General features: G+C 50.0%; 2 protein-coding genes, 1 long non-coding RNA gene and 2 other non-coding genes across 9 annotated transcripts in view; 2 read left to right on the top strand and 3 right to left on the bottom strand.

Moving 5' to 3' along the window:
- The window catches only part of shank1 (SH3 and multiple ankyrin repeat domains 1), a 47,357-nt gene extending 34,172 nt beyond the window's left edge, over positions 1 to 13,185 (top strand). Inside the window, exons 17-27 of the mRNA XM_062566155.1 lie at positions 57 to 181; positions 296 to 431; positions 535 to 615; positions 2,926 to 2,934; positions 3,199 to 3,225; positions 3,333 to 3,389; positions 3,590 to 3,705; positions 4,272 to 4,395; positions 4,984 to 8,416; positions 8,750 to 9,640; positions 10,289 to 13,185. Coding sequence (XP_062422139.1) covers positions 57 to 181; positions 296 to 431; positions 535 to 615; positions 2,926 to 2,934; positions 3,199 to 3,225; positions 3,333 to 3,389; positions 3,590 to 3,705; positions 4,272 to 4,395; positions 4,984 to 8,416; positions 8,750 to 9,640; positions 10,289 to 10,376 — 5,087 coding nt within the window. The 3' untranslated portion in view covers positions 10,377 to 13,185. The remainder of the gene's footprint in view (positions 1 to 56; positions 182 to 295; positions 432 to 534; positions 616 to 2,925; positions 2,935 to 3,198; positions 3,226 to 3,332; positions 3,390 to 3,589; positions 3,706 to 4,271; positions 4,396 to 4,983; positions 8,417 to 8,749; positions 9,641 to 10,288) is intronic.
- Positions 13,186 to 13,318: 133 nt separating this feature from the next.
- LOC119220932 (uncharacterized) lies at positions 13,319 to 15,253 on the bottom strand. Its single transcript, XR_005120630.2, has 3 exons — positions 14,401 to 15,253; positions 13,642 to 13,688; positions 13,319 to 13,431 (listed from the first exon to the last, which is right to left on the bottom strand). It is a non-coding gene; the product is annotated as an uncharacterized LOC119220932 (long non-coding RNA).
- Positions 13,501 to 13,590, bottom strand: LOC119221163 (small nucleolar RNA SNORD88). The gene has a single exon (XR_005120666.1). It is a non-coding gene; the product is annotated as a small nucleolar RNA SNORD88 (small nucleolar RNA).
- On the bottom strand, positions 13,762 to 13,852 carry LOC119221161 (small nucleolar RNA SNORD88). Its single transcript, XR_005120664.1, has one exon. It is a non-coding gene; the product is annotated as a small nucleolar RNA SNORD88 (small nucleolar RNA).
- A 575-nt stretch (positions 15,254 to 15,828) lies between the features above and the next one.
- Positions 15,829 to 23,476, top strand: si:ch211-51c14.1 (protein kinase C and casein kinase substrate in neurons protein 2). Of its 5 annotated transcripts, XM_062566152.1 has the most exons (11): positions 15,829 to 16,092; positions 17,764 to 17,884; positions 18,042 to 18,109; positions 20,168 to 20,324; positions 20,430 to 20,665; positions 20,757 to 20,912; positions 21,314 to 21,516; positions 21,608 to 21,728; positions 21,807 to 21,877; positions 21,960 to 22,039; positions 22,422 to 23,476. In XM_062566152.1, exons 3-11 carry the CDS (start codon positions 18,050 to 18,052, stop codon positions 22,529 to 22,531), a joined length of 1,194 nt encoding a protein of 397 aa, XP_062422136.1. In that variant the 5' UTR covers positions 15,829 to 16,092; positions 17,764 to 17,884; positions 18,042 to 18,049; the 3' UTR covers positions 22,532 to 23,476. The 5 variants fall into 5 exon arrangements, with proteins under 5 accessions (XP_062422136.1, XP_037333173.2, XP_037333179.2 ...); XM_037477276.2 differs by lacking the exon at positions 17,764 to 17,884; XM_037477282.2 differs by lacking the exon at positions 17,764 to 17,884 and having other exon boundaries at positions 21,341 to 21,516; positions 22,422 to 23,474.
- Positions 23,477 to 24,901: the final 1,425 nt, after the last annotated feature.

The raw sequence follows: 24,901 nt of genomic DNA, 5'->3' as shown, positions 1-24,901 counted from the left end.
GGTGGATCAAATCCCACTTCATCGCGTTCATAATATTTTTTTCACGGTGCCTCCAGCTCAGACTCCTATTGAGGAGTTCACCCCGACCCCGGCCTTCCCCGCCCTGCAGTACCTGGAGTCAGTGGACGAGGGAGGCGTCGCCTGGAGGGCGGGTCTCAGGATGGGGGATTTCCTGATAGAGGTGCTGCCACGATTCACCGTTGCATTATGGGTCGCATGATGTTTATATTTCAGTCAAATGAATGAATTGTATTGATAAACGGTAGCAAACGCTGTCTCTGTGTGTCTTTACAAGGTCAACGGACAGAATGTGGTGAAAGTCGGTCACCGACAAGTTGTCAACATGATCCGGCAAGGTGGCAACAGCCTCATGGTGAAGGTAGTCATGGTAACCCGAAACCCTGACATGGAGGAGGGTTCGAGGAAGAAAAGTAAGAGTCTTGTCTCGCGCTACTGTAGGTGAACGCCGGGGGGGGGGGGGGGGGACTGATCCAGCTCAAATGCCTTTCTTTTTTGTCCATCTCCCCCCTCCAGTCCCCCAGCAGAGTAAGAGGCTGAACACTCCCGCCATCGCCCTAAGATCCAAATCCATGACTTCAGAGCTGGAGGAGATGGGTAAGAAATTGGCGGGAATTAGGGGGGGGGGGAGTAAAGGAATGTAAAGAACGAAGAGACAGACGGGGAAGATACGGACAAATAAACTAAGTGCGTTAAAGCTGAAGAGGGGGAGAAAAAAAGTGACTGTGATGAATAGATTTAGGTGATACGAGATGATGGGAAAAAAACCAGTGTGAAACCAGAGTGTGAGGAGTTGGATATAGATGCTGAAAGTGTGGAGGGGGACTTAGGCCAGGTCTAATTTTAGATAGCCACTCAGTGAAAAGAGAGGGACAGGAAAAAAAAAAAAAAAGAAGATTCCGATGGCGATGACGGTCTCAACGCATTTCACTGTGACTGTGCTTTCAGAGGTTCCACTCTGTCACTACCAGCACCCTCACTACAGGTAACCCCACCCAGGAAAAAGTGTCCGCTATCCACCCTGTGATTCCTCTCTCACTGCCCGCATCTCTTACCTCTTATCCTCCTGCACCCCACCTCCCTCCTCCCCCCCCCCAACCCCACCCCACGCTGCTCCCCCCCCCCCCCCCCCCCCACAGCTTTAACCCCAGCGCCCACAGAGCAGTGTACCCCAAAACACACACACACACACTCAGCAAGTGTTTGTCGTCACGGTAACGCTGCAGGGGAATGGCATCGCCTGAGAAGGGTTTTTCAGGTCCATCATGTATTTGCGAGCAAGTTGCACAGTAGGTCCTTGGTATCTTTTTGTTGAGAATGTCTTTCATTCATTCAGACAAAGTCACAGCCAGGATAAAATTATTGAGATGAGCAATAATATTCAATGTTCCGGTCCGTTGCTGTGGTTACAAATCAAGTGTGCCCAGGCCAATGCCATCTCTATCTGAGGCAAAGCACTGGGAGGTCAGTGCATGGTGATGGTGGACTGAATCCCTGACACCTGCAGTCAGCATTGTTGCGCTTCTGTTCCCTCTTCTCCATTTAAAAAAAAAAAAGCCTAAAAATAAGTTCTGTAGTTTAAACAAGGTTAAGAAATGTCAAGGTTTTTTTTCCATTAGTAGATACCCACCACTCCAAAATGTTTAGCTTCTTTGTGTAAGGTAAATGCGTAAGGCATTTGCTAACTGGAATGAAACGTCATCATGACTGAACTATATCCAGAGTGTAGGAATCAGCCCTTTGTGGCCTCGCCAGCACAAAGCGTGTTTAAAACAAAGGTGCCAGTTTCCAGCATCCCAGCAACGCCACCTCCCTTCCAACATTAGACCTTACTCTACTCACTATTGTCTAACCACTAGACCTCTACGTATGCAGTGATACTGTTTTAATGATCTCCGTGCATAGAAGATCCCTCCAGCAGACCTAAAGGTGCTCGTGTTCACTAGAGACATCGGCTCGAGAGCTTAATAGCGAAACGCCATCATTTTAGAGGGTGGGCTCAGTGTTGCTATTTTGCACTGTGTGTACAAGCAACATCGTCACAACAAGGTATTGAGATGAACGGAAGTGATATAGAGTGCATGTGGTTTGAGGTAATTCAGAAACATTACATTACATATTTTGTCCCCAAGAGAGCATTTTAAATTTGATTCATTTGTCCCTCTTAGTGTGTATCTTGTTCAAAATTACAGGAAAATATGTATCAATATTATGTGTTTTATGTGAAATAACATTACTCTCAGCTAAGTGTGCATAACAATAAATATGCCGAGATCCTTGAGATGTGGGTTTTTAAGTTTACTGAGATTGTCTTTTGCTGCCTTGTGGATCAAGGTGAGAGGAGCCGATTGTGGGACGAGGCCTTGTCAGCCCGACCATATGCTCATTCCAGTCCTTCAGAATTCATTTGGATGTGACGACGACTCGGTCTCACCTCTGTGATTGGTGCAGGGTCCCAGTTCACCTAAAAGTCATGCTGCAAGATAACAAGGACACTAATTAAAACGGAAACAATCCTGCAGGAAACTCGAGTCCACAAGAAGGTGGTTTTCAAGAGAATAATTTCAGGCGGCTGCTGTTTGTGAAAATGAAGTGGCCAATTCATTTTGAAACTATTAGTGTAGTGCAGAAGTAAATAAAAGATGAACTGTGGGAAAGTTCTGAACTATTTCAGCCTTGTTTTAACATTGGACAAAACATTTAATTCAAACTATTGCAGATAACTGTATTCCCATTCAGTCCCCACACACAGGCTCACTCCCACTAGTGGATGCAAACACTAAAGGGTCACCTTTTAATTCTTCCTCTTGACTCCTTTACTGGTCACTGGAGGAAACACTAACTCTCTTGTTGTCTTTTCTCCTTTGTCTCCACCGCACCGCTGGCTGCATCCTGACTGTTGGACAGTGGAGAGAGGTGGGAGTCCGCTTCAGACTCATTCCACATATACGTGTGTGTGTGTGTTAGAGAGAGTAGCAAGAGGCAGACTGTGTGTGTGTGTGTGTGAGACATATTCACTGTAACATGTGCGTGCATCAGCTGTCTCAAAGCGTGGCTGTGATGGAAGACGGAGCGAGGCCTGGCGGGGTGACTCAGTTTGCCGGATTAGCATTCACTGTAACGACACTATCTCACTTTCACTGCTGCCAAACCTTATGTCTCCCTTTGTCCTCCTTCCAGCTGCTACCCCGTGGAAAAAAAAATCAGGTATGCTCCGGTACTCTCTCGCTTCAGGCGTCGCATTCACGGCGCTCCAACGTGACTCGGCATTCGGTCACTTTCATGGTGCTCATTTTGAATTTCTTCTCTTTTAGAATTCGAATCCTCACAAGTTACAGAGAAGAAGAGGACAGTCTATCAGATGGCTTTGAGTAAGGGAGCTCATGTTTGCCAGTGGATGTTTACTCAATGTCTTTTTCTTATCCACGTTCATCAAGTGCGTCCTTTCCCCCCCCCCCCCCCCTCGCTTTCAACCTTCGCTTTGTCGCTGTCCATTTTTCTGTTTCATTGCCGTGTGTGTGTGTGTGTGTGCGCGTCTCTTTCTCTCTCTCTCCCTCTCCTCTAATCTCAGATAAACTAGATGAAATTCTTGCAGCAGCTCAGCAGACAATCAGCACCAATGAGGCACCGGGGACACGGGGACAGGGGCCAAAGAGAGACAGAGGACGGAGTTTCTACGGCAATGAGGTGTGTGCCGTGAGACCTACACACCACGTGGGTGTGTGTGTGTGTACGCGTCCTGAGGCAGTGTGCTGCTTATGTGAGCATCAAAAAGTATGAGGCAGGTAGAATCCTCCAAGCGCTACGAAGAACACTCGGACCGGCGTGAAGGTCAAGACGAGGGACACACGAGGGGCTGCGTTTAACCAACCGTCACATGACTCGTGCAGTTTAACCCAACACCGGCGTCACTGCAAAATCTCTACAATCCTTACATCCCTTTTTTGTAAAAACACGGGAGTACCGTTTGTGTGTTTTGAGGTTTTAATTAATAAAATGCTTTATATATATTAATATTATGTTTAAACATTTTCTGCAGTTAAACGCAGCGGCCATTTATTCAGAGTTTACTTGAATTCATCCATCATGAAAGGGCATTTATTCCTTTTTGTATTCTTTGTTCACCGTGGAGGCAAAAGCGAGAAAAGCTAAGTTGGCGCCACGAAGCTGCACGAGTGAGTCTCGCGTCGCTCTCCACCTTCCGCTCGAATGATTTCTTTTCTCTGCTTTTTTTTTTTTTTTTTTTTTTGCAGCCGAACTACGCCGATACGTCCGGGATGGGGATGGTGCCGTCGGGGCTGGGCCTCGGCTACGACCGCGGCCTGTACAACTCAGGTCACGGCCCAAAGCACGGTATGCGGCGGCAGAAATCCATCGGTGAGGCTGTCTGTTTTTTTTTCTGTCTGCCCCTCCGTTGGCCTGTCTGTCTGTCCTCGGGGACCGGTGGAGGTCCTCCCTGTGCTGACGTGTTTGTCCGTGGCCAACGATGTCTCGTCTCCAACCAAAAAAAACACTTTGTTTCTGTAGCTGAACGTGTGTTTTCCCACACTGTAAAGTAAATATGTTTGTTTGTCTTTTACTACTATCTGGTTTATTAGTGCCACTTATCTCTGTTTTATTCTGGTGCATATTTCTCGTGCTGGTTGCTCACTAAAGCTTTGCTCACTGAAATAGTAAAATGTTCTTTGGCGACCAGCGAAACAAATGCTGTGTGATGCTGCCCGGTTGCTTCTTGTTTGTAAAAATACAACACATGGCACTAACCGACTTACTGACAGAAGAACTGAGGACAGACCCGCTGGCAGGTAGATGGGCAGTCAGACGTAGACAGACACTCTCATAGAATAACCTTCAGCTTTCACTTTTTCTGGCTCTATTTCCTCTACTCTTACACCATCCGTAAGACCTGCACATCTCGTTCCCGTTCTAATTGGGTTTCTCCATTTGCCAATACTTCTGCTCTAGGCGTGCCTGAGGAGGAGAGGCAGTCGCTGCACCCTCCGGCCGTGAAGTTCGCCCGCAGTCTGTCTGTGCCCGGCCCGGACGACATCCCTCCCCCTCCCACCACGGCGCCGCCAGAGCCTCCGTTCTCCTCCGCTCCGCCGCTGGGCTGGAGGGCAAAGCCGTCCCAGCAGCCCGTCTCCGTGTCCCAGTCCACCTCGGCGCCCGCCCACTACCAGCCGTACTCCCAGGCGGCGCATTTCGCCCATGGCGGGAGGGAAAGGTCGGGCAGTTCCGGCACGGGCCCCGGTGGTGGAGCGGTGGACCACGGCACCGCTTACGCACACGCGACCGGCCACACTGTTCAAAGCAGGGCTGCTTCGCGAAAAGTCGCCTACTCGGGGGAGGCCGGCGGAGCCGGCGCGGGGGCCGGCGGGGGGGCAAAGAGCGCGGGGCTCAGGAGAGGCTACAGCAACGCCGTCCTCCCGTCCAGCGTTGCCACCGCGATGCCCCAGCAGACTACGCAGAGCCAACCCCAGCGCGCCGACCGCGGCGCTGGAGCGGCAGGCGGCGGTCCCAGGGGAGGGGCCAGGAGAGGCAAGGGACCACTGGTGAAACAGTCCAAGGTGGAGGACCTGCGCGCGGGCCAGGGCACCCTCGGGGGGAAAGGCCCGGTGGAGAAAAGCTCCATCCCCATCCCCACCATTATCGTCAAGGCGCCCTCGACCAGCAGCAGCGGACGCAGCAGCCAGGGCAGCAGCGTGGAGGCCGACGCTCCTGCATCAGGAGAGGCGGACGACGCCAAAGCACCCTACGGCCCTCCTCCCTCGGCGCCCGGTCCACAGCCCCCGGCCCCGCCCTCCGTCCCGGCGCCGCCGCCTCCCTACCTGCCTTCTGTGCGAGCCTCCCAGGACAACCTGGACTTCACGAGCCAGTTTGGGGCGGCCATTGTCGGCGCCGCTCGCCGGGACAGGGAGCGGCTGCACGAAGCTCGCCGAAAGAGTGCCTCCTTGTTCATGTCCGCCGAGGAGGACGTGAGCGTCGGGGCGAGCGACGGGACGACGAGGACTCAAGTGTCACAGCAGCAGCAGCTCGGCGCGCAGCCCGAGGGTTCATCCACGCGGCTCCGCCCGTCCAAGTCCATCGACGAGGGCATGTTCTCCGGGGACACTTTCATCCACCACACCCGCAGTATGCCCCCCGCCTTCGGCCTCCCCGAGTACTCCTCGCCTGCCCTGGACTATCAACCCAAGTCGATGCCCACCGACTTGTACACGGCGGCGGGCAGGCAGCCGGCGTCCTCCGGCACGACCACCTTCATTCACCCGCTGACCGGGAAGGCCCTCGACCCCACGTCGCCGCTCGGCCTCGCCCTGGCCGCCAGGGAGCGCGCCCTGCGGGACGACAGCAGGCTGAGGAGGGGGACCGAACACCACTTCAGCCGCCAGATGTCGAGCGCCGCGTTCCCCTCGTCGACGGTCAACTCCCAGCCGGTGTCGTCCACCGCCCAGTCCTCCAGCTCCTCTTACCTGGTCACCTCGTCCTCTCTGGCCGCCACCACGGCCTCCGTCGGTCGCCCGCCGTCGCCCAGGATCCTCAGAGGAGGCGGCGGCAGCGTGTGGAGTGAGGAAGGCGGCGGCGGGGACAGGGAGCGCGAGGGAGGAGGGGCTCGCGAGGGGCTCCGAGTTCGCTTCTCCGAGGACAAAACGGTCCACACGCACCACTACCAGTCGCAACCGTACCAGCCGACGTACAAGGAGAGGGAGCGGGACAGGTCGAGGGAGCGGGACAGGTCGAGGGAGCGGGACAAAGAAAGAGAGGATTACATGAGGAGGGCGGAGCAAGCTGCCGCCGACGCGTCCCTCCCCCATCCGCCCGGGAGACCCTCCTTTCTCAGGATGGAAAATCAAGCGGACGCCTACATCCTGTCCCTCACCCCTCCCTCGCCTCCACCTAATGGTTCTCAGCCGACAGCGAACACCACCGGGAGCGCTGGGACTGGGCTGATGGTCCTCCCCCCCCCCGCCCCCTCGATTGACGCCGACGACGAGTTCGTCTACGCCGACCCTCTCCCGCCTCCGCTGCAGTTTGCCAACAGCTTCGACCGGGGCACGGGGGGGTTGTCCGGGTACTCGCCACACGGGATGCGCGCAAACAGCTCGACGTCCCGCCAGCAGCCGGTCCCTCCGCCTCCTCCTCCCCCACCCCCTCCCCCGGCCCCCATTAAAGACTCATTTGGAGGTGGGTTTCACGCTCACACCCCCTTGCCCTCCCCTCAGGCAGGAGACTCCACCGCCTCCAGCCTCACGTCGTACGACAGCGAGGTGGCGAACCTCACGCAATCCGCTGCCTCCCCATACCAAACGTCGCCCAACCCCCTCCCGCCGCCGCCTCACTCGCCCTCCACCCTGCAGCCCACCTCGTCAACGGGACCTCCACCTCCACCGTCGGTCTCCCCGCCACCCCCGCCGGGGTCCTATCACAGGCCCTTCTCCGTGTCCCACCCCCACCACCTTTACAACAGCTCACACGCCCCTGGGCGCTCTTCGCCCACGCCTCTCCCGCACACCGTCGCACCTCCCCCGGGCTACCGCGGTACCCCGGCACCGGCCTCGACCGCCGCCGCCGCCACCTCCGCCGCGCACCGGGGCACCTTCTCGCACGCCGTGACCGCTAGCTGTGCCGCTGCCACAACGTGCACCTCCGCTCAGCTCTACCAGGAGCGCGCACACGCCGCACACGCCGCATCCTCCACTGCCACCACGGGGAGTCGCAGGTCAGGGGAGCACCACCGTCCTCACCCTGCTGCCACGAAAGGAGAGTCCCAGGAGACGGTGGTGGACTCTGGGATCGAGGAGCTGGACAGCCGCAGCAGCAGCGACCACCACCTGGACAGCATCCTGGCCAGTGTCCGGGGAGACAGGCTGGACCGGGCGGAGAGGGGAGGACGGACGGGAGGAGGGGGGACGGGGGAATCACAAAGGGGAGGGGATTTTCTGGAGTCTTACATGAGCTACCTGGACGGACAAACCTTCGAGATGCAGAACGCCACGGCAGCGGCGTCCACCTACCCGAAGGCGAACAGGTTCAGAGAGGGAGGTCGGACCAGCACCGCCCCCGCTTCCTTCCACTCCCACAGGCGCAGGGACGAGCAGGACGACGACGAGGAGGGGGTGGACGACAGCAGCCGCGACGGGTACACGGGGAGGGACGTGCAGAACCTGGGACGTCCAATATCGCCGTACTTTGATCGCCCCCGCACCCCGGAGACGAAGCCCCACTGGGGCGACGGGCAAATGGCGGCTGACCAGTCCGCGGCGATTCTAGAGGGGAAAAAGGTTTACCCCCCCGCGTCCAGTATGAAGCCCAGCATCATAAATGAGCTGAGCAGCAAACTGCAGCAGAGAACCAAGGACGGCTGGAGCAGCCAGAGCCCTCTGGGCCGACACAGGTACACGTCAGCGAACCAGAACCCGGCACGGGCGGCAGTATTCGTCTCGTTCTCGGTGTTCGCACATGTGTATGTTTGCCACCTGTTCTGTGAAAACTGCGTACTGTGCTGTGTGGATGTTTTGTCTATACTGTGTAAACTCTCCTCTTCTTTTATTTCTCTGGATTTTTCCATGTGTTTCTCTCAGAGCCAGAAACAGGTAATGGAGCCACCTCTACACTCTTTTTTTTTTCTTCTGTCAGGGAGAACACAAACACTTTTGATTGAATGTACAACATGTTGTGAGACACTAGAGAATTTTTAAACCTTATTATTATACTCAACCCTCTCCATTCACAGATTCTCAGAAGATTCGGCCTCGGCTTTGAGTCCTCCGTCGGCTCGATCCCTGTCCCCGTCTCCGATTTCGTTATCGCAGCCGTCGCTGTCCCCGTCCCCCACCCCCGCCTCCCAGTACCCCAACTGGGGACGCTCGCCGTCCCCTCAGCCCCCAGCTGCGTCTCAGCCTCCTCGTTCGCATTCCCCGATTTCCCCCACGTCCTACGCCCCGTATCCCACTTCCCCGAAACACAGGCCCGTCTACCGGACCAAAGCCCTGGAATTCCAGTTCATCCCCAGCCGCGAGTCCCGCAAAGCAGAGTCGCACATGTTCCAGCGCCGCAGGGCGCCGAGTCCCCTCATCTCCCCGTCGGAGAGGCCCAAGCTGGGTCCGCCGCGGCCGTCGTCCCTCCCGCTGCTGCCCACCACACCCCTCTACAGCGCCATGTACGACCTGCGGGGCTCGATCACGCCGCCGTCCCCGGGGAACCCGCTCGGGGACCCGTACTTCTCGCCCTCCCCTCCGCTGTTCGCGCCCTCGGGCGCGCCGCCTCCTCCCAACTCGGCCCTGGTCGTCTCTCGATCCCTTTCTCCCACTCACTTCCTGTCCGGGGCCTCCTCTCCGCCGATGCACCCCCACCCTCCGCCCACATGCCTGAGTTACCCCCACCTGCCGCCACCTTCCCCCACAAAGCCTTTCGCCTCCAAGCCGCTGCCGTACTGGACCAAGTACGACGTCGCAGACTGGCTGGGGTACCTGAACCTGGGGGAGCACAGGGAGCGTTTCCTGGACAACGAGATTGACGGCACCCACCTGCCCTCCCTCACCAAGGACGACTTTCTGGATCTGGGCGTGACTCGCGTTGGCCACCGAATGAACATAGAGCGGGCCCTCAGGACCGTATTGGACAGGTATGGCTGACATCCTTTTTCATCAATCTATTCACAATACTATACTATGACTTGTTTGATGTGCTTTTTCATCACTTATTTTCGATATGCTGTGATTTGAATGGCTTCAATTGAAATACTATGACATTTTTTCCAACCCTTCATGATATGCTATGCTACAACTCTTTTATATATATAGAATAATCATATTATTAATATAATTCCTTTTTTCATAACTTTTTTGACAATATGCTGTTGATTATTTTGTCCGTGCTATACTAAGACTTTTTGATGAAAAAATAAAGTGATGAGAAAAGAGCGATCTCTTTTTTTAAACAACTAAATCATAATCATAAATATATAGCAACATTTGTCATTACATCTCCATTACAAACTATTCCTTTCCCATTTCCATTTTTCTGAAATATATGTATATATTTTATAATATTTGATGAAATTATATTTGATGACAGTGTGTTATGACATCTTTTAATACTTGTATAAATAATTATATATTGTACTATATAATATATAATTATTTTATGGCTTACTATTTTATACCATTTTCATGGTATTCTATAATACCATTATAGTGATACCATTTTATATATATCTAAAGAAAAAACACCAAAGATAACCTTTGTCTTACGTCTGTGCTTCCGTCCTCAGGCTGGCCAGTAGCCCGTTTCCCATTTTGGTTCTGTCCCCTCGGGAAGGTCCGACTGAGAGGAGGAGGGATGACGGGAGCCGCAGCTGAGGTTGCAGAAGGCAGAAAAACGTCGAGATGGAGAGTTGGAAAGGGGGTCGGAGTCAAAGAGGGAGGAAGACACAACTGCTACTATCCATCGTGGATTCACACAACAAGTGTGTCTGTGTGTGTGTATGGGGGGGGGCAGATTTCACACAGAGAGCGACAGTGAGAGGGAATTAAGGCCCAAAGGGAGACGGAGACACAGGGATGGAAAAAGGGCTGAGGATCCTCAACAACTCCCGCTGTGGCAGGCTGACAGACGCGAGTACGTCCCCCACATGCATGCACTGTCACGCAGACACACACACACCTATCTAAAACGTGCGCGAGGACACTGTGGCTGCAGCAGATCTTCCAAGTAAAGAACAGCGATGAAATCGAGCCAAATACTAAAGCGGAGCGATCGTAGGCCGGCTGGATTCAAACACCCCTCTCACCCGTCAGCTGGCGGGTAGAATCCGTTTGAGCCACCAACGATACTTTGATCAGTGAAAACTCCAATGTGAAGTCCCGAAACGTGTCTGAACATCACTGCGGATGAACTGAGAGCGAACGCTGGCGGGTGTCTGTACGTGCAAAGCTTTTTTGTGCCTGGATGGCGGATGTACAGCACGACGCGAGGTCAGAAACGTCGTGGCCGCGTCCCCGTCTGTCACCGGAGGGGACGAGGGCGCAGACGGATGACTCTGACTGGCTCTGCGTTCCCATGGGTTACGTCTCCTCACTGCAGGTCCTGTGCTCAGAATCGTTTGTTTCTCTCTAGCTCTTTATCATCTTAAGTCTTATCATGAAATACATATATACATATATGTGTACAGGATATATGTATATATGTATGTGTATATGCAGACTGGTCACTGTATCACACATTTGTAGCAAAAATAAGTGCCCAGACCGACAGAATAATAAAAAATAAAAAAAAGAATCACAGTTACACTCACAGACACCTGAGTTACGACTTTACCTGCCTGCATGCATACACCAACATATAGACACACACACACAAGTGATTGCATTAAGAGTTAATGGGACACGTATATAGACACACTGTATGTTTGGATCTAAAATACACGTATACAAAAGGAGACATACTGTGCTTTCACCTGTGAGACCGCTCACGTGACCATTTGAAGAGACCCCCCCCCCCTTAAGTCCACAAAGACCTTCCATCTGAAGGAGACCGCAAAGGAGAGGGGAGGGGAAGAGGAAAAACTGCCATTTTCTTGCTTTTCCCCACTAACCCCCCCCCCTCGACAGAATCCCCAAGGAAACAAGCAGCCACCTGTCTCGAGGGGATTGGAGAAAAAGGCTTATATCAAGTTTTAATACTATGATTCTTCTTACAATTTTTAAACTTTAAAATGAGAAATGGATTACTAATATTGATATGAAGAGATTTATTGTTACTGTTTATCATGACTTTCATCGTCCTTACTGTTATTTTGACTTCAGAGTTCCTGCCCCCTGCCTTTGGTTGCTGAGGCTGTCAAGGTGTTTTCTGACTTTGTGACAGACGTAACGGCTGTTGATATAAAAAAATGTGTTCTTATATATATATAAGTATTTTTGAACTGAAAGATGCATATTATTTTGTGCACAGAACCCTTGACGTCGTCTCTGTCCAGAAGCATTGCAGCTTTTGACATGAAGCACATTTCACACGCTGCTTTATTCATGGCCTCAAATGATTTCCTCCGTTTGAAGTGATTTGTCACTTGATCTCATGCGGATACTGAAAGTGTCGCAGCCGGGAAGGGAAAACAATGTATTCATTTATTTAAAGCAAGGCTATAACATGTATTGGATGCTGCCCCCCTTCCGTTTAACTGATCACATAAATCACTCCTTTTCCATATCTGAATGGGTCTTAAGACACTGCACATCCACGTCTCATCAGGAATGATTATATTCTCACTGTTGATCAAATATAAGGGCTCTCCCATGACCCCCCCCCACCGTTCACACGTCACCTCTCCTACTGCTTTGGAGTCCTCCAACACGTCGCGTGTCAGATTAGTTTAATCTGCCCATAGATCATGTGCACGTAAACAAGGGCGTGTGAATGAGTAAAAGTGATGTTTAAATACAAAGGAAATAGCAACAAGGACGATAAAAACAGTGGTTATCTAATGGTTTAAGATGTTTAAAAAAGTCAAAAGTTCTAAACAATCTCTGTCTTCCAAAGGTTTAACATGAAAAGGTACGATGTATTTAACCGATGTGCTTTCTATACAGTTTGACCTTTTCTCCACACCGTGTCCCTTCCTGTCAAGAGACCAGACAGCATCAACCATGTGCTTCTCATTTTGTTTGTACAACACACCTGTTCATAACAGTATTATGCAAAGGCCCTTTTTACATTAGTAACTGGCTTTTCACGTTTCCCTTTAAATGGTTTTGAAGCAAGCGTTCAGCCAAAGGAAGAGTTTCTGCAAGGACGGACGAGCAGAATGTGGCTTCTTTCCTCATCGCACTGCCAAATTCTGCTTGTCCTTCAGGGCTTTAAAAGGTCTGCTGGCGTGAATGAGGTGAAACAGTAAACTTACAGAAAGTCTGGATATTACATTATGAGATTCATTTAGAAGGTTAAAATATGGTGGCTGTTAATTGCCAACGAGAGCAATCGGTCAGACTCTATAGAAAACATTTTTCCTTTCAAGAGATCTTTAAAAGAAAGTATGAATTGATGAAAGCTAATTTACAGAATATATGTATATGAAATGCATATACACATTCATATAGATGTATATGAATTTCAAATGTTTTAAGAGATAATACATTGTTAGAATTATAATAAAGATACATAAAGTTCTAATTTGTTATTTCTGGAATGAAATTATTGTTGATTGGAGTTTATTTTACACAATGTTTCGGTTCTCGCTGCTTTGTCTACACTAAATCAAGGAAAAAGTCAAAAATGGAGAATACAGGATACAGTACCTTAAAAATTTGGGAAAATTGTATTTAATGTTTCAGATTTATTTCACAGGACAATATTCAAATAACGTTACATAAGCAAACTGGCATTTCCTTGGTGCAAGATGTGGTGCCTTCAGGGAACCTGAAACAGCAGAGGGGACAAGGTCAGAACAATCCTACGCAGCTCTAAGGAACAAGGTGTTTCTGCAGGAGTCTCCTCAGAGTCTGCCTTGTCAGGGGCAGACCTGCACTTTTATCACCACTGATATTCTGAGCCCAGTGCTAAACATCCCAGGAGACACCACCCCCCCCTGCACACGGTGTGCTAAAAGATGCACATGTCTTGACTGACCTGTTTTTAAGTCCGCTTTAGATAAGTTACGTCACTTCGTCTGATAACTGAAAGGGGGAAGAAAGAAAAATAAAGTTAGTGCGTTGTCACTTTTAGCACTTTAGACGAGCTTTGGTTCATTTTCTCCTCAGAAACTCCGGCTTGTCAGGGCCAAAGATGCACGTTTGTCTTCAGAAGACTCAGAGCCCAGTGCAAGTCATCAGGGGAGACCTCTTCCAATGTGGACCATGAGAAGAACACACACGTGTGTGTGTGTGAGACCGTGATAGCATTAGCTACCATGCTAACCGGAACTGGTGACTATTGCAGACCACGTGGCGGCAGGCCCCGCGAGCCAGAGGTTTCGCAACTAAATATGACGCATTTACTTGGTAAGGGTCGAGAATAAAATCCCAATCCATGTACCGCTACGTGCCAATTATAAAGAGACATAAAGACGACACGAACGCTGCAGGTAGCGGCCACGTGCAGTTTTGGGGAAAATGAAAGGACAACGTAAAACCAAAATCGGTGGTTTACGTTGATACAGTTTTAAGACAATATAACCTGGCGAGCTGCGTCACAATGATCCAACAGAAGGGTTTACACGCAGAGTTACTGTTTTTACGCGGCGTTGGTAAAAAAAAAAATCACACGCAGCAGCGAAGGCTCGCTATAAACGGAAATATTTGGTGACGTCATCAGTTGAGTTGCAACACTAACTAAACACGATAATATAAAGAACACTTTTCACATAGGCGAAATTCCGCGTGTACTTACCAGTACAACCAACGCCATCCCAGTGGAGGAAGAACAAGAAATGACTCCACATCCGCTTCTTCGTGATTTAAACGCAGATTTTCTTCTGTTTTTATATTCGCGGGTAAAAAGGCGCCATTGAGGAACATTACCGCCGCCTGGTGGACCGGGAGGGAGCCGACAGGAGAAATTAATCACAGGCAGTCTCCAAGAAAAATGATTTCTCCTTCAACCTGTAATCATCGTATTAGGGGAACTTTTAATAATAAATACTCAACTGGGCACACGCTTTGAGAGGAACCGGAATAAAAGTGTCTATTGCGCGTGAGGGATGTGGATTTAAGGACTGTCAAAATAATGTATGGCAGAGATACTATTAAACGAATGTTGACACTGTCAGAATCCAATTAAGGTAAAATGTAGGATAATTGCTGAATCATTTTAGAGTAACTTTCAAGGACGCTAGTTTAATCAGTATTACATCTCTTGCATTTTAATAGTCATGAGTATTACGCCCTCTCGTGGCTATAGTGAGGAACGGCAGCTGCACTTTGGCTTTAAAGCAACAAAAGACAATAGTGTTTCCAAATGATACTTTCAAAACAAAACGGTTACACAGTTGTCCCCGGTCATTGTGGACGCAAGATGACTGAAATACTCAATTATAAACACGTCCTACCCTCTATTTTATTTGACTACAACTGCATCTAGGATTAATGTTGACATTACGGCTACCAACATTTAATCACAGAACCTGCATTGTTGTGATGACATCTGTCTGCTATCCATCCAGATGTGGTTACACAGGAATGGTGTTTCCTAACAGCAGGGTGCAGCTGGGCGTTAACAGTTGCCTCGCTGCTGTCACCGCAAGTCCTGGCAAGGCAAAGTTTTACAAGCTCAGCAAGGCGAGCAGCAAGAGCGGCACATGTGAGTGTGTGAACAATTCTTCTTCTGAGGTCTCTGACTTCAAAGAATCTCACAACACACACACACACACACACACACACACACCGGATGTGTCCTCCAGCTATGGAGGGAGGCTTCTTACTGAACTATCCCAGAGGAGCGTTGGGGGGAGGAAGAGGATGAGCTTTCCTTATCTGGTCATGCTTCTTTTGTGGCTCTTTGTGAAATTGGAAAACAGCTCAGATCGCTCCATTGACTCACAAACGCACACTCACACAGACTATAAGTGGCGACCAGGCCACTGTCTGACTCTTATAAACACACACACACTTACTAACACAACACAGCGTGCCTCATTGAGACGCCTCCGAGGGAGGTGAAGTCAGTGAATGTAGGAGGGAAAAAAAAGAGCCGATCTTCAACAAGTGGTGGAGTACAAAGAACAAGAGTTTCCTGCCGCTGTTTTGGAGAGACAGGGTAAGAAAGCGCTGCAGGGAGGGAGGAAGGGGGGGGGGGGGCAGGGGTGGAGGAGTGGGAGCGAGCGAGAGAAAAGGAGGGAAGGAAAAAAATAATAAAAAAAGAAGCCAACTCATCTGACACTAGACAGTGGGCCAAAGAAAAGGGAAGAGCCGTCCAGGACGAGTGGAAAATCAGGAGAGGACGGGGAGACTTTCAGAGAAGACGACACGGAGGCAGGAAAGGAGCTTCGGCTGAGAGACGGACCTGGAAAAATAAAAACTTTAAGCAGCACGGCAAAAGAATAAAAGGGAATTAGCAGCAGAGGGGGCCCCAACATTCACAGAGGTAAGCAACTGGTTAGCCTCCCGCCGATGTAGCTGCATCCCACAGAGGTCTAATGGAGAGATCCAGCTCCTATTTCTGCTCCGTGGGTTCATTTGTTACTATATATTTCCTCTCTGCAATGTGTGTGTGTGTGTGTGTGAGAGAGCTATGTCTGACAGATGAAACGGGGGCAGGGGGAGGAGTGAGAGTGGGGGGCCCGACTGGGTGCAGGATACAGGGGTGAAAGAGTTGGTTGGTTGGAAACTCCAGATGGAATCTGCATAGCAGCTCTTACGCACGTTTTACATGAAAACGTTGAGAGTTTGAGACACTGGGGGGACTTTTGAAAGCTTTGGGAAACATTTCTTCTGTCCGACCTGCCCAGGAGTTTGTGAGAGGTCTGCAGGACCGATGGTGGAGTTAGATCGTTCTACACCCTTCTCGTAGGGCTGCGTGTGTGCTGACGTAAGTATGGGATTCTTCTTTAGTCTTCAAAGATCTTCAGGATGCAGAGGCCCAGGCGTGTGCAGGATGTTTAAAGCGATTATAAAGTCTATGAGATGATTTCCAGAAGAGCATGGCATGCTTTGTTTCTCTCACACGGACGGATCACGCGGCGTGCGCAGGGTTTAAAGTCAAATATTCGAGAGGCGAGCAGATCACAGCTCAGTGACTCCCATGTGGACTTGGAGCCTAAATCTTGGGATCAAATTCCCACGGGCCTCCTTGCTCGTGTCATGAGATCGGAGCTCGCAGGAATGCACGACATTACTTGGTATTAGGGAAGGGACAGCGGAGCTCCCCCCTCCCGCTCTGGAAACTGAAACACAGTCCTCCCCCCCCCGGAGGAGAGCGAAGGGGGACAGGAAGTCCAGGTCAAGGGTCGAGAGGGAGGCCGTTCATTATTTTTTTCCGACCTGCAGCGGACCGCTGGGTTGTGTAGTCTGCGAGACCTCGGCCCCAAACCCAAAGTAACACGACAGCAAGCGGGGGGGAGATGGAGGCGGGGGGGGGGGGGATAGAGGCGGGGGAGGGAGGAGGCGCGGCGGCGTCCTGCTACTGGAGCATGTGACGCCCCGTGAACAGCAGGATGCAGAAGGAGATCATTGAATGTAATTGTGCGCCACGAGGAGACGGCTGCGGGGGGGGGGGGGGGGTTGAGGGGGGGGTTGAGAGACGAGGGGACAAAATGCTTGAATATCCAACCGGAGTCGAGATTTTTTTTTCTTCTTTTTTTAAAGTGGAACCAGACGAGCGGCCGAGCCGTTGGAGACAGAACCTTTCGCTTGTTTATTTCCTAAATGAGCGTGAACGATAGGATGGGATGGCATTTACCCCCCCCCCCCCCCCACACACTCCCCCGCCCCCTCCCTATTTATTCCAGGACAGCTCATGTTTCAAAGGCGGATTGCTGGGAGAAGGTTCATCCTCAGTGAGGTTGTTAGGCCTCGATTTACCGTGCAGCAGCAGCTGGGGCCCTTTGACGGGTCTGCAGAGAGCCGCCGATGAATGACAGCACGTTTATTTTGAGGGCGCATTTAATGCTGGATCATTAAAACCAGTGATTCACGACCAGTGGTGCTGAAAGAGATGTTGCTGAGGTTGTACCCTTAAAATGCAATTGATTTTTTCATTAATAATGAAATGGGGCTAAAACGAGTTCCTCTGCCATTGGGCGCCACGTGTCACAAGGAAAAGGTTCCTGGTGGATTCGGGCTCCCCGCTGACTCCTGAGTCTCTGTGGATGAAAAGAGTCACATGGTCTCCAACCGGAATAAGTTACTAACTGAAAAGTAGCTTCACGGTCAGGCCAGTAAGGCAGATTTTATAATAAATGTATTACATGCTTATTGCGTTTCTCATTGAAAAAGCACGTCACAGTTGATCCAGATCCTCACATCACGGACAGATCTCCACAACGACGCGTCTCTCTCTCTCTCTCTCTCTCTCTCTCTCTCTCTCTCTCTCAGACAGCAGGATGTCGACGCCGTCATCGCAGAGCAGCATCGAGGGCGCCAACAATCACAGCTTCTGGATGGTAAGGCTGCGTGTGTGCGTGTGTGTGTGTGTGTGTGGCCACGGTTTGTATCTTCTGCTGGATGAGGGATGTGTGGAGATCCTCTTTTCCTCTTTCCTTTCCGATGTTGCTGATGACCGTCCGATGGGACTTCAAGTGAGTTTGAGGTGTGCTGCTGAGTGGACCTCGTTATCTTCCGATGGATTCACAGTTCTCATCGGCATAATGAAGAAAAGGATGAGAAGGAACGAGCGATGTAGTAAACAGATGATGTAAATGATGCCTTTTTTTATACGTTTATTTCAACACAAGCTTTGAGAAAGCGCCGTGCGCCCTGTTTACCAAACACAGCTCTGCTCACCCTCCCTTGTTTTATGAAGCCGTAAACACTTCCACAACATCCAAAGCGGGCTAATTTGAGTCCGTGCTACCGCTTTATTACCGGCTTTGTCTCCTCTCCATCTCTCTCCCCTCCTGTCATTTTGGCGGCCTGCAGACGTGCCTCACTGGCTGTCTGTCATTACCAGGCACTACTCTTTCGGTTGTTCTGGGGTTTGCTTTGAGATTTGTGCACCTGTAGAAGTGCACCATGCTGCTAGATGCACGCCGGCCCACGGAGCCGTTGGGGCTCGCGCGCAAAAGAGACGGCGATGTTCTTTTTGGGGAAATCTGGGGAATGGCAACTGCTAACTGATTTCTTCTGCGAGGGGGGGGGTCCTTCGTGGTTTGGATTGGTTGTAGACGGCGAATTGGGAATTTTCTGCCGAAGTGGCCATTTCCTTGGAAAGCTGGTTTGAGTGCGCGGGCGGAGCCTCCAGCAGCCGAGCTGCATGAGCCTCAGAGATTGGCCAAGTGGGCCTCTGCAGTGATGCCGACGGCCTCAAACTGGATTCCTCAGCTGTTTCTGTTTAATTCTCAGCGAGGAGAGTCAGTGCAACCCCCCCCCCCTCAGCGGGCAGATAGAAAGAAAGACCAGAGAGAGGAAGAGAGATAGGAGGATATAAATATATATTCTAACTATCTGACAACTGGGTCGAATCCAAAATATTTCCTTGAAAGTGTGAACATCAAAGAGAGGGATGAATACACTAAACACAGCCAATCTGTCACAAATAACACGTCCAACACGTTGATAATCTGACATCTAGCGACGCGTAGCACCTGAACTTCACAGTGTGCTGTTCATACAGTACGCAGACAGTGTTAGCTTCAATGTATTGTTATCACTTGCGCATTTGGCACAGATGATTAAATTAAACATGACAGCATATGGTTGCAGGAACCTTCGAGCAGCTGTCTAAGAGCGGCAGTGACGAACCCACGGCGTCTGACACAGAGTGAAAAGCAGCGTAGGAGCGTAGGAGGGAGATGGAGCTCACGCCGGCTGCCAGGAAAATCGGGAGAGAGATTTCCAAACAGCACATCCTCAAACAACACTTTTGCTCCAGATTTTGTTGCTAAACTCGGGGGGGGGGGGAGGGCCCTTCTCCCTCGCCCCCTGCAACCTTCTAGATATCACCGCAAAGGAAACCTAATGCCAGCAAAGCGTCACTTGTGGCACGTGGCGCTCGACCGCAAGGCGGCTGCGGCGGGTTGACAGTCCCGAGAAAAAGTGGGGGCTGGCACTGGTTCTGGACCTTGTTGGGACTGACTGACGGGAGAAATATTGGCCACATTGGGGTAAATCATCACATTAATAATGGCCGCACACCCGCTCAAAGATTTGTGCGGCTAATGGGCAGAGATTGAGAGACAGAAATACTATTATTAATAGAAGTAACCATAGCAGCAATGTTATCAGCAACACAGATGTTGACAGTGGTAGCGAGAGCCGACTTAAACCGCTTTAGCCTCAGTTTATGTTGGCATGTGACTTGGTCTACGTGATTTATTAGTAGATGACATTTTTGCTATTCACCAGCATTGAAATGGTAAAGCTGAAACTAAACTACACTCTGGGTTTAAAAAAAACAAAACAGAACGTCTGTGGCTCCTCTTGTTTATCTGTGTGAACGGCAGATCTTCCCTCTCTCCTTGTGCCCCCCCACACCCCCCCCACCCCACCCCACCCCCCTCCAGCCGGGGAACTATCAGCCCACTGTGAAGCGAACAGAAGACGCCTTCCAGGCCTGCAACGACATCGTGGCGTGCTTCCAGGAGCGAGCTCGCGTGGAGCGGCAGTACGCCCAGCAGCTCGGAGAGTGGAGCAACAAGTGGAAGCCGGTGGTGGACTCCAGTAAGCACCCCCCCCCCCCCCCCCCCACCCCCCCCGGCTCATTTCACCGCGGACTGAACCAGTGATGTGAACACCCTGACCCCCCCCCCCCCCCCCTTCCCTCAGGTCCCCTGTACGGGTCCCTTCTGAAGGCCTGGCAGTGCTTCATGTCCTCGGCCGAGCGGCTGGCCTCCCTTCACGCCTCCATCTGCCGCTCCCTGGTGTCGGAAGACGGCGACCGGGTCAGGACCTGGCAGAAGGACACCTTCCACAAGAAGCTGTTTGGCGGCTTCAAGGAGTCCCAGGACATCGAGACGGGCTTCGCGCGCGCTCAGAAGCCGTGGGCCAAGCGGCTCAAGAAGGTCCGTGTTGGTTCCGCGGTTCCAAAGGGGGGGGGGGGGGAAGAGAGAGAGGCGCCAAAAACTGCTGACGCTGTGGTTCCTTCCCATCCAGCTGGACAAGGCCAGGAGGGCGTACCACAAGGTGAGCCGCAAGCAGCAGGCCGCCAGGGAGCGCGAGGTCCACGCTCACGGAAACCCGGACGTCGCCATCGACAAACAGAAGAAGCTCCAGGAGGAGCGAGAGCTGGCTCAGCAGGGGGCCGAGAAGGTACATGTTCTCTCCGTCTGACTGGTCTCCGTTTGCTCCACGTGATTGAAGGCACTCGGCGGAGTCCTTGAACCACTCGTTGTGCCGCCCAAGTCGTGTATTTGAGGGTGTTTGAGACAATGCGGCACAGTTTCCTGCATCCTGTTTCAGGATATCTGATGCAGAACTTTGAACCTCAACAAATCTGCGGTTACAAGTGTACAATTGCCAACACTTTGTCCTGAACTGGGGCCGGCAAACGGGCCGTTAGCGCCAATAACCTTGGAATGCCGACAAATTCTTCTTCTTCATATTTAGGCTCAACCAATCAAGTTGAACTTTTGTCTAGAATGAGGGTCAGGACAGCCTACACCTTTGTGCGAGTGTCTATCCACGTGCATGTCTAACGGGACCCTGGGCAGCGTGTGAATCTGCCTCCGGGTGTCCAGGTGCGCGGCCGCTACAAGAAGGTCCTGGAGGAGGTGAACCGCTACGCGCCGCGCTACATGGAGGAGATGGAGTCCATCTTCGACCAGTCGCAGGACGAGGAGCGAAAGAGGATCGTCTTCCTCAAGCAGGCGTTTCTGTCCGTCCACAAACACCTGGACGTCACCAACGACGAGGCGTGAGCGCCGGCTTTGTGTGCAGCCAAGTATCCAAAGGTCTGTAATCGGATTTATTAAAAAAGCCCCCCCCCCCCCCTTTCCCATGTTTAGCGTGCGGGCCGTGTACAACGAGCTCAACGACACCCTGATGGCCATCGATGAGCACGAGGACCTCCGCTGGTGGAAGAACACGTACGGGCCCGGCATGGCCACCGACTGGCCTCACTTCCAGGTACCTTTAACCCCAAAATGGTTGGTTTGAGGTTCATTTCTATTGGTGACACTTTTAAACGTTTTTTTTTTTTTAAAGGAATGGATGCCGGAGAAGAAAAACAAAAGAGGGAAGAAAGAAGTCGAGAAGAAAGCAACAATAGAAAGAAGGTGAGTATTTATTGTATGTTCTTTATAATGATTTGATGCTGAACAGACTTTCATCTCTTTCTGTCCCTTTTTTCGCCTCTAGTGTGATCATCGGAGGAGTGAGAGTCAGAGCCATGTATGATTATGTTGGCCAGGAGACAGATGAGCTCTCTTTTAAAGCAGGTAAACTGGAAATGATCACATTTGTAAAAATGAAATTTTTCAAAATATCAGATACTTTTGGTTTGCTTTTCAATTGTCTTTTTAGAGGCGGAATGATTTGTTGATTCATCAGGTAGTCGATAACGTAATCATTTGTCATGAGTCAATTCGATTAGAAAAACAAGGCGTTTTTTTTTTAGCTTTAATGCATGTAAACACGTTACAAACGTGAGTCAAGATAAAAAAAAATATGCAACCCGAAAAACAATAATAGGTCCTGTTTAAGTAATTCAAACAGCGGTAATCAGTAATCTGAAGGCGACGACATTCACCGGGGCCTTTTTTATTTAAACTAAATAAATAAAAATTGCTAGGTGCAATCCTAATTCATGTCTCCCTGCAGGTGAGGAGTTTTTGAAGATCGAGGAAGAGGATGATCAGGGCTGGTGTCGGGGGATGAAGGACGACGGGTGCGAGGGGCTTTACCCAGCCAACTACGTGGAGGCGGTGTAGATATAATGCACCATACTTCATACTTAGTTTCACGGTGTAAATTGCAACCTGGTTTAAACTACATGTAAGAAACATCAAATCATTGCTGTACAGAGAAACACCAAAGATCTCAGTAATGATGAGATGATCCCACTTAAAGAGGATATTTTATCATGCAGATATTTTTAAAAACAATCCAGGTTCTCTTGAAGGATTTTGATAAATGTTTTAATATATACAGTATGCATAGACACTCTTACTAAAGCCATATAATAAACAATGCTTTAATGTGCTCTTAAGGAATATAACTAGCCGTTTGGTGCTGACGTTGCATTACAGGACTGCTATTTTACTTATTTCTTACTTATTTCAAAGCCTCTCAACCTAAGCAAGTAAAATGAAATAATGTGATTCTAATTAATCAGCAAAGCACAAGTGGAGTTAGCTTGATGATAAATAACCACGAGACCCGTATTTCTCTTTTTCACCACTATAGTTTTCTGTCAAATAAAAGGCGCAATAAAATGTGAAGATTCATTTCATGTTCATCTCTGTGTGTCAGGTACACCATCAAAACACATTAAAGAAACACCAGTGCTAGAAGCAATGCACTAACAACTTATGCTATTAAACGTATGTGAAAGGTGAAACAATGTTTGCTTATTTTACCCTTTTTCTTAACTGTCTTTGTACTAAAGCAGGTCACATGTCACATTCATCTACTAACCCCTCTCTAACTCTGCAGAGAGGGTTCAGAGATATTTCCTCATCACCCTCTCACACATTTCTGAGCATGTCGGACTGTTTCATTTAAGCATCTGTTGGTGTGAGGCTAATAATGGAGGTTAATCAAAGTAAAGGAACTGCTGGTTCCCCCCCCCCCCTGCTTCTTCCTTCCTCCCGTGTGCCTTGTAAAGACGATGCATTTTCAACTCTGTCTTTTGGAAATAAAATGTAAAACTGTTAAACAATCAAAACATGTCCTCATGGATTTAAGAGGGAAAGAACGATGTGTGTGGGATTGTGTGTTTGACAGATTGTTGTTTGAGTTTGTGAATCACTATGAAATCATCCTCTCGAGTCCTGAAGTCCGGCCTGTGGATGTGTAGAGCTGTCACATTCTCTTTCACACACACACACACACACACACACACACACACACACACACACACACACACACACACACACACACACACACACACACAGTTAAACCTTGTGTCCGTGTCAAGCGAATTGCGTCCGGGTCAAACGCTGCTCTTTATCTCAATGATGTCATCACAGACTCAGATCCAGCCGTATATATATCAACACATTGCCAACACACACACACACACACACACACACACACACACACACACACACACACACAGAGACACACACGCACACACCACTGTGTGTGTTTGAGATAACCGATAAATCTCGGCATATTGTTACACTCTAAACAAACACAGGAGTCCTGCAGTAAATCCAAGCAGCCGAGTATGACAGCGATGTCTGTTTCCAACAGGAGAGGTGGAAATAATGATGTCTACCTGGAAGGAATGTTCTCACCTGATGATGGATTTCTTGCTTGCAGCAGATATGAACAGAAGCTGACGTCTTTCCCCGTGCTGCCGGTGCCGCTCTGGACAGTGACCTAAAAACAAAAAGCTTCAATCGAGTTAGAAATAGCAGAACAATTGACCAAACGCTACAATTAAAATGACTCTAACCTTTATCCTACCATTTTCTGAATGTGACACAATATCTGTCAGTTTAAACCTGCAAATTTACACTCATTCTTTGCCATATCTGAACATGTGCATGGTAGGCATTGTCACTGCAGGGACTGCAGCCTGCGATAGAAGTTTGCATTTGTCATTTTTATTATAGAAAAATGTAATAATAGATACCATCATCAATCGTCATTTAGATGTTTCGTATCCACTTTAGACGCGAAGCCGCAGACGCGGTTGTTGTTGCAGGTGCTCCCGTGTTTCCTTTCAGGAGGCTCTGACATCACTTTGCCACTGCGACAGGCGGCTTCCTCATTTCATTTCAATTTAAAGGAAAATTCAATTTAAATTGTAAATTTGTAAATGGAACATGTTGTGTTTGCTGCACCGTGTCATTTGTCTTGTTTTCCGTTGTCTCATTGTCTTACTTTACTTCCAACTTTTGCAATAAATGTTCCTGATTCCTGAAGTTGCCCCAAGACTATCTGCCAAAAAGAAGTTCTAAACCGTTCTTAAAAAATATGCTTCAGCGTGAGGAAGTACTCTGCAAGGACTCTGGTCCCTGTTTTTTTTTTTTCGTCTTAGTGCACAAAACAACCAGCAGAGGGAGCTAAAAGACCAGCAGGGGAACCCTCAACAGGCCTGTCTTGAGGAGAAATATGCACACAGGGAAAAG

Source organism: Pungitius pungitius, chromosome 12, assembly GCF_949316345.1.
Source record: "Pungitius pungitius chromosome 12, fPunPun2.1, whole genome shotgun sequence".
NCBI lineage: Eukaryota > Metazoa > Chordata > Actinopteri > Perciformes > Gasterosteidae > Pungitius > Pungitius pungitius.
This window is presented reverse-complemented; position numbering and strand designations above follow the sequence as displayed.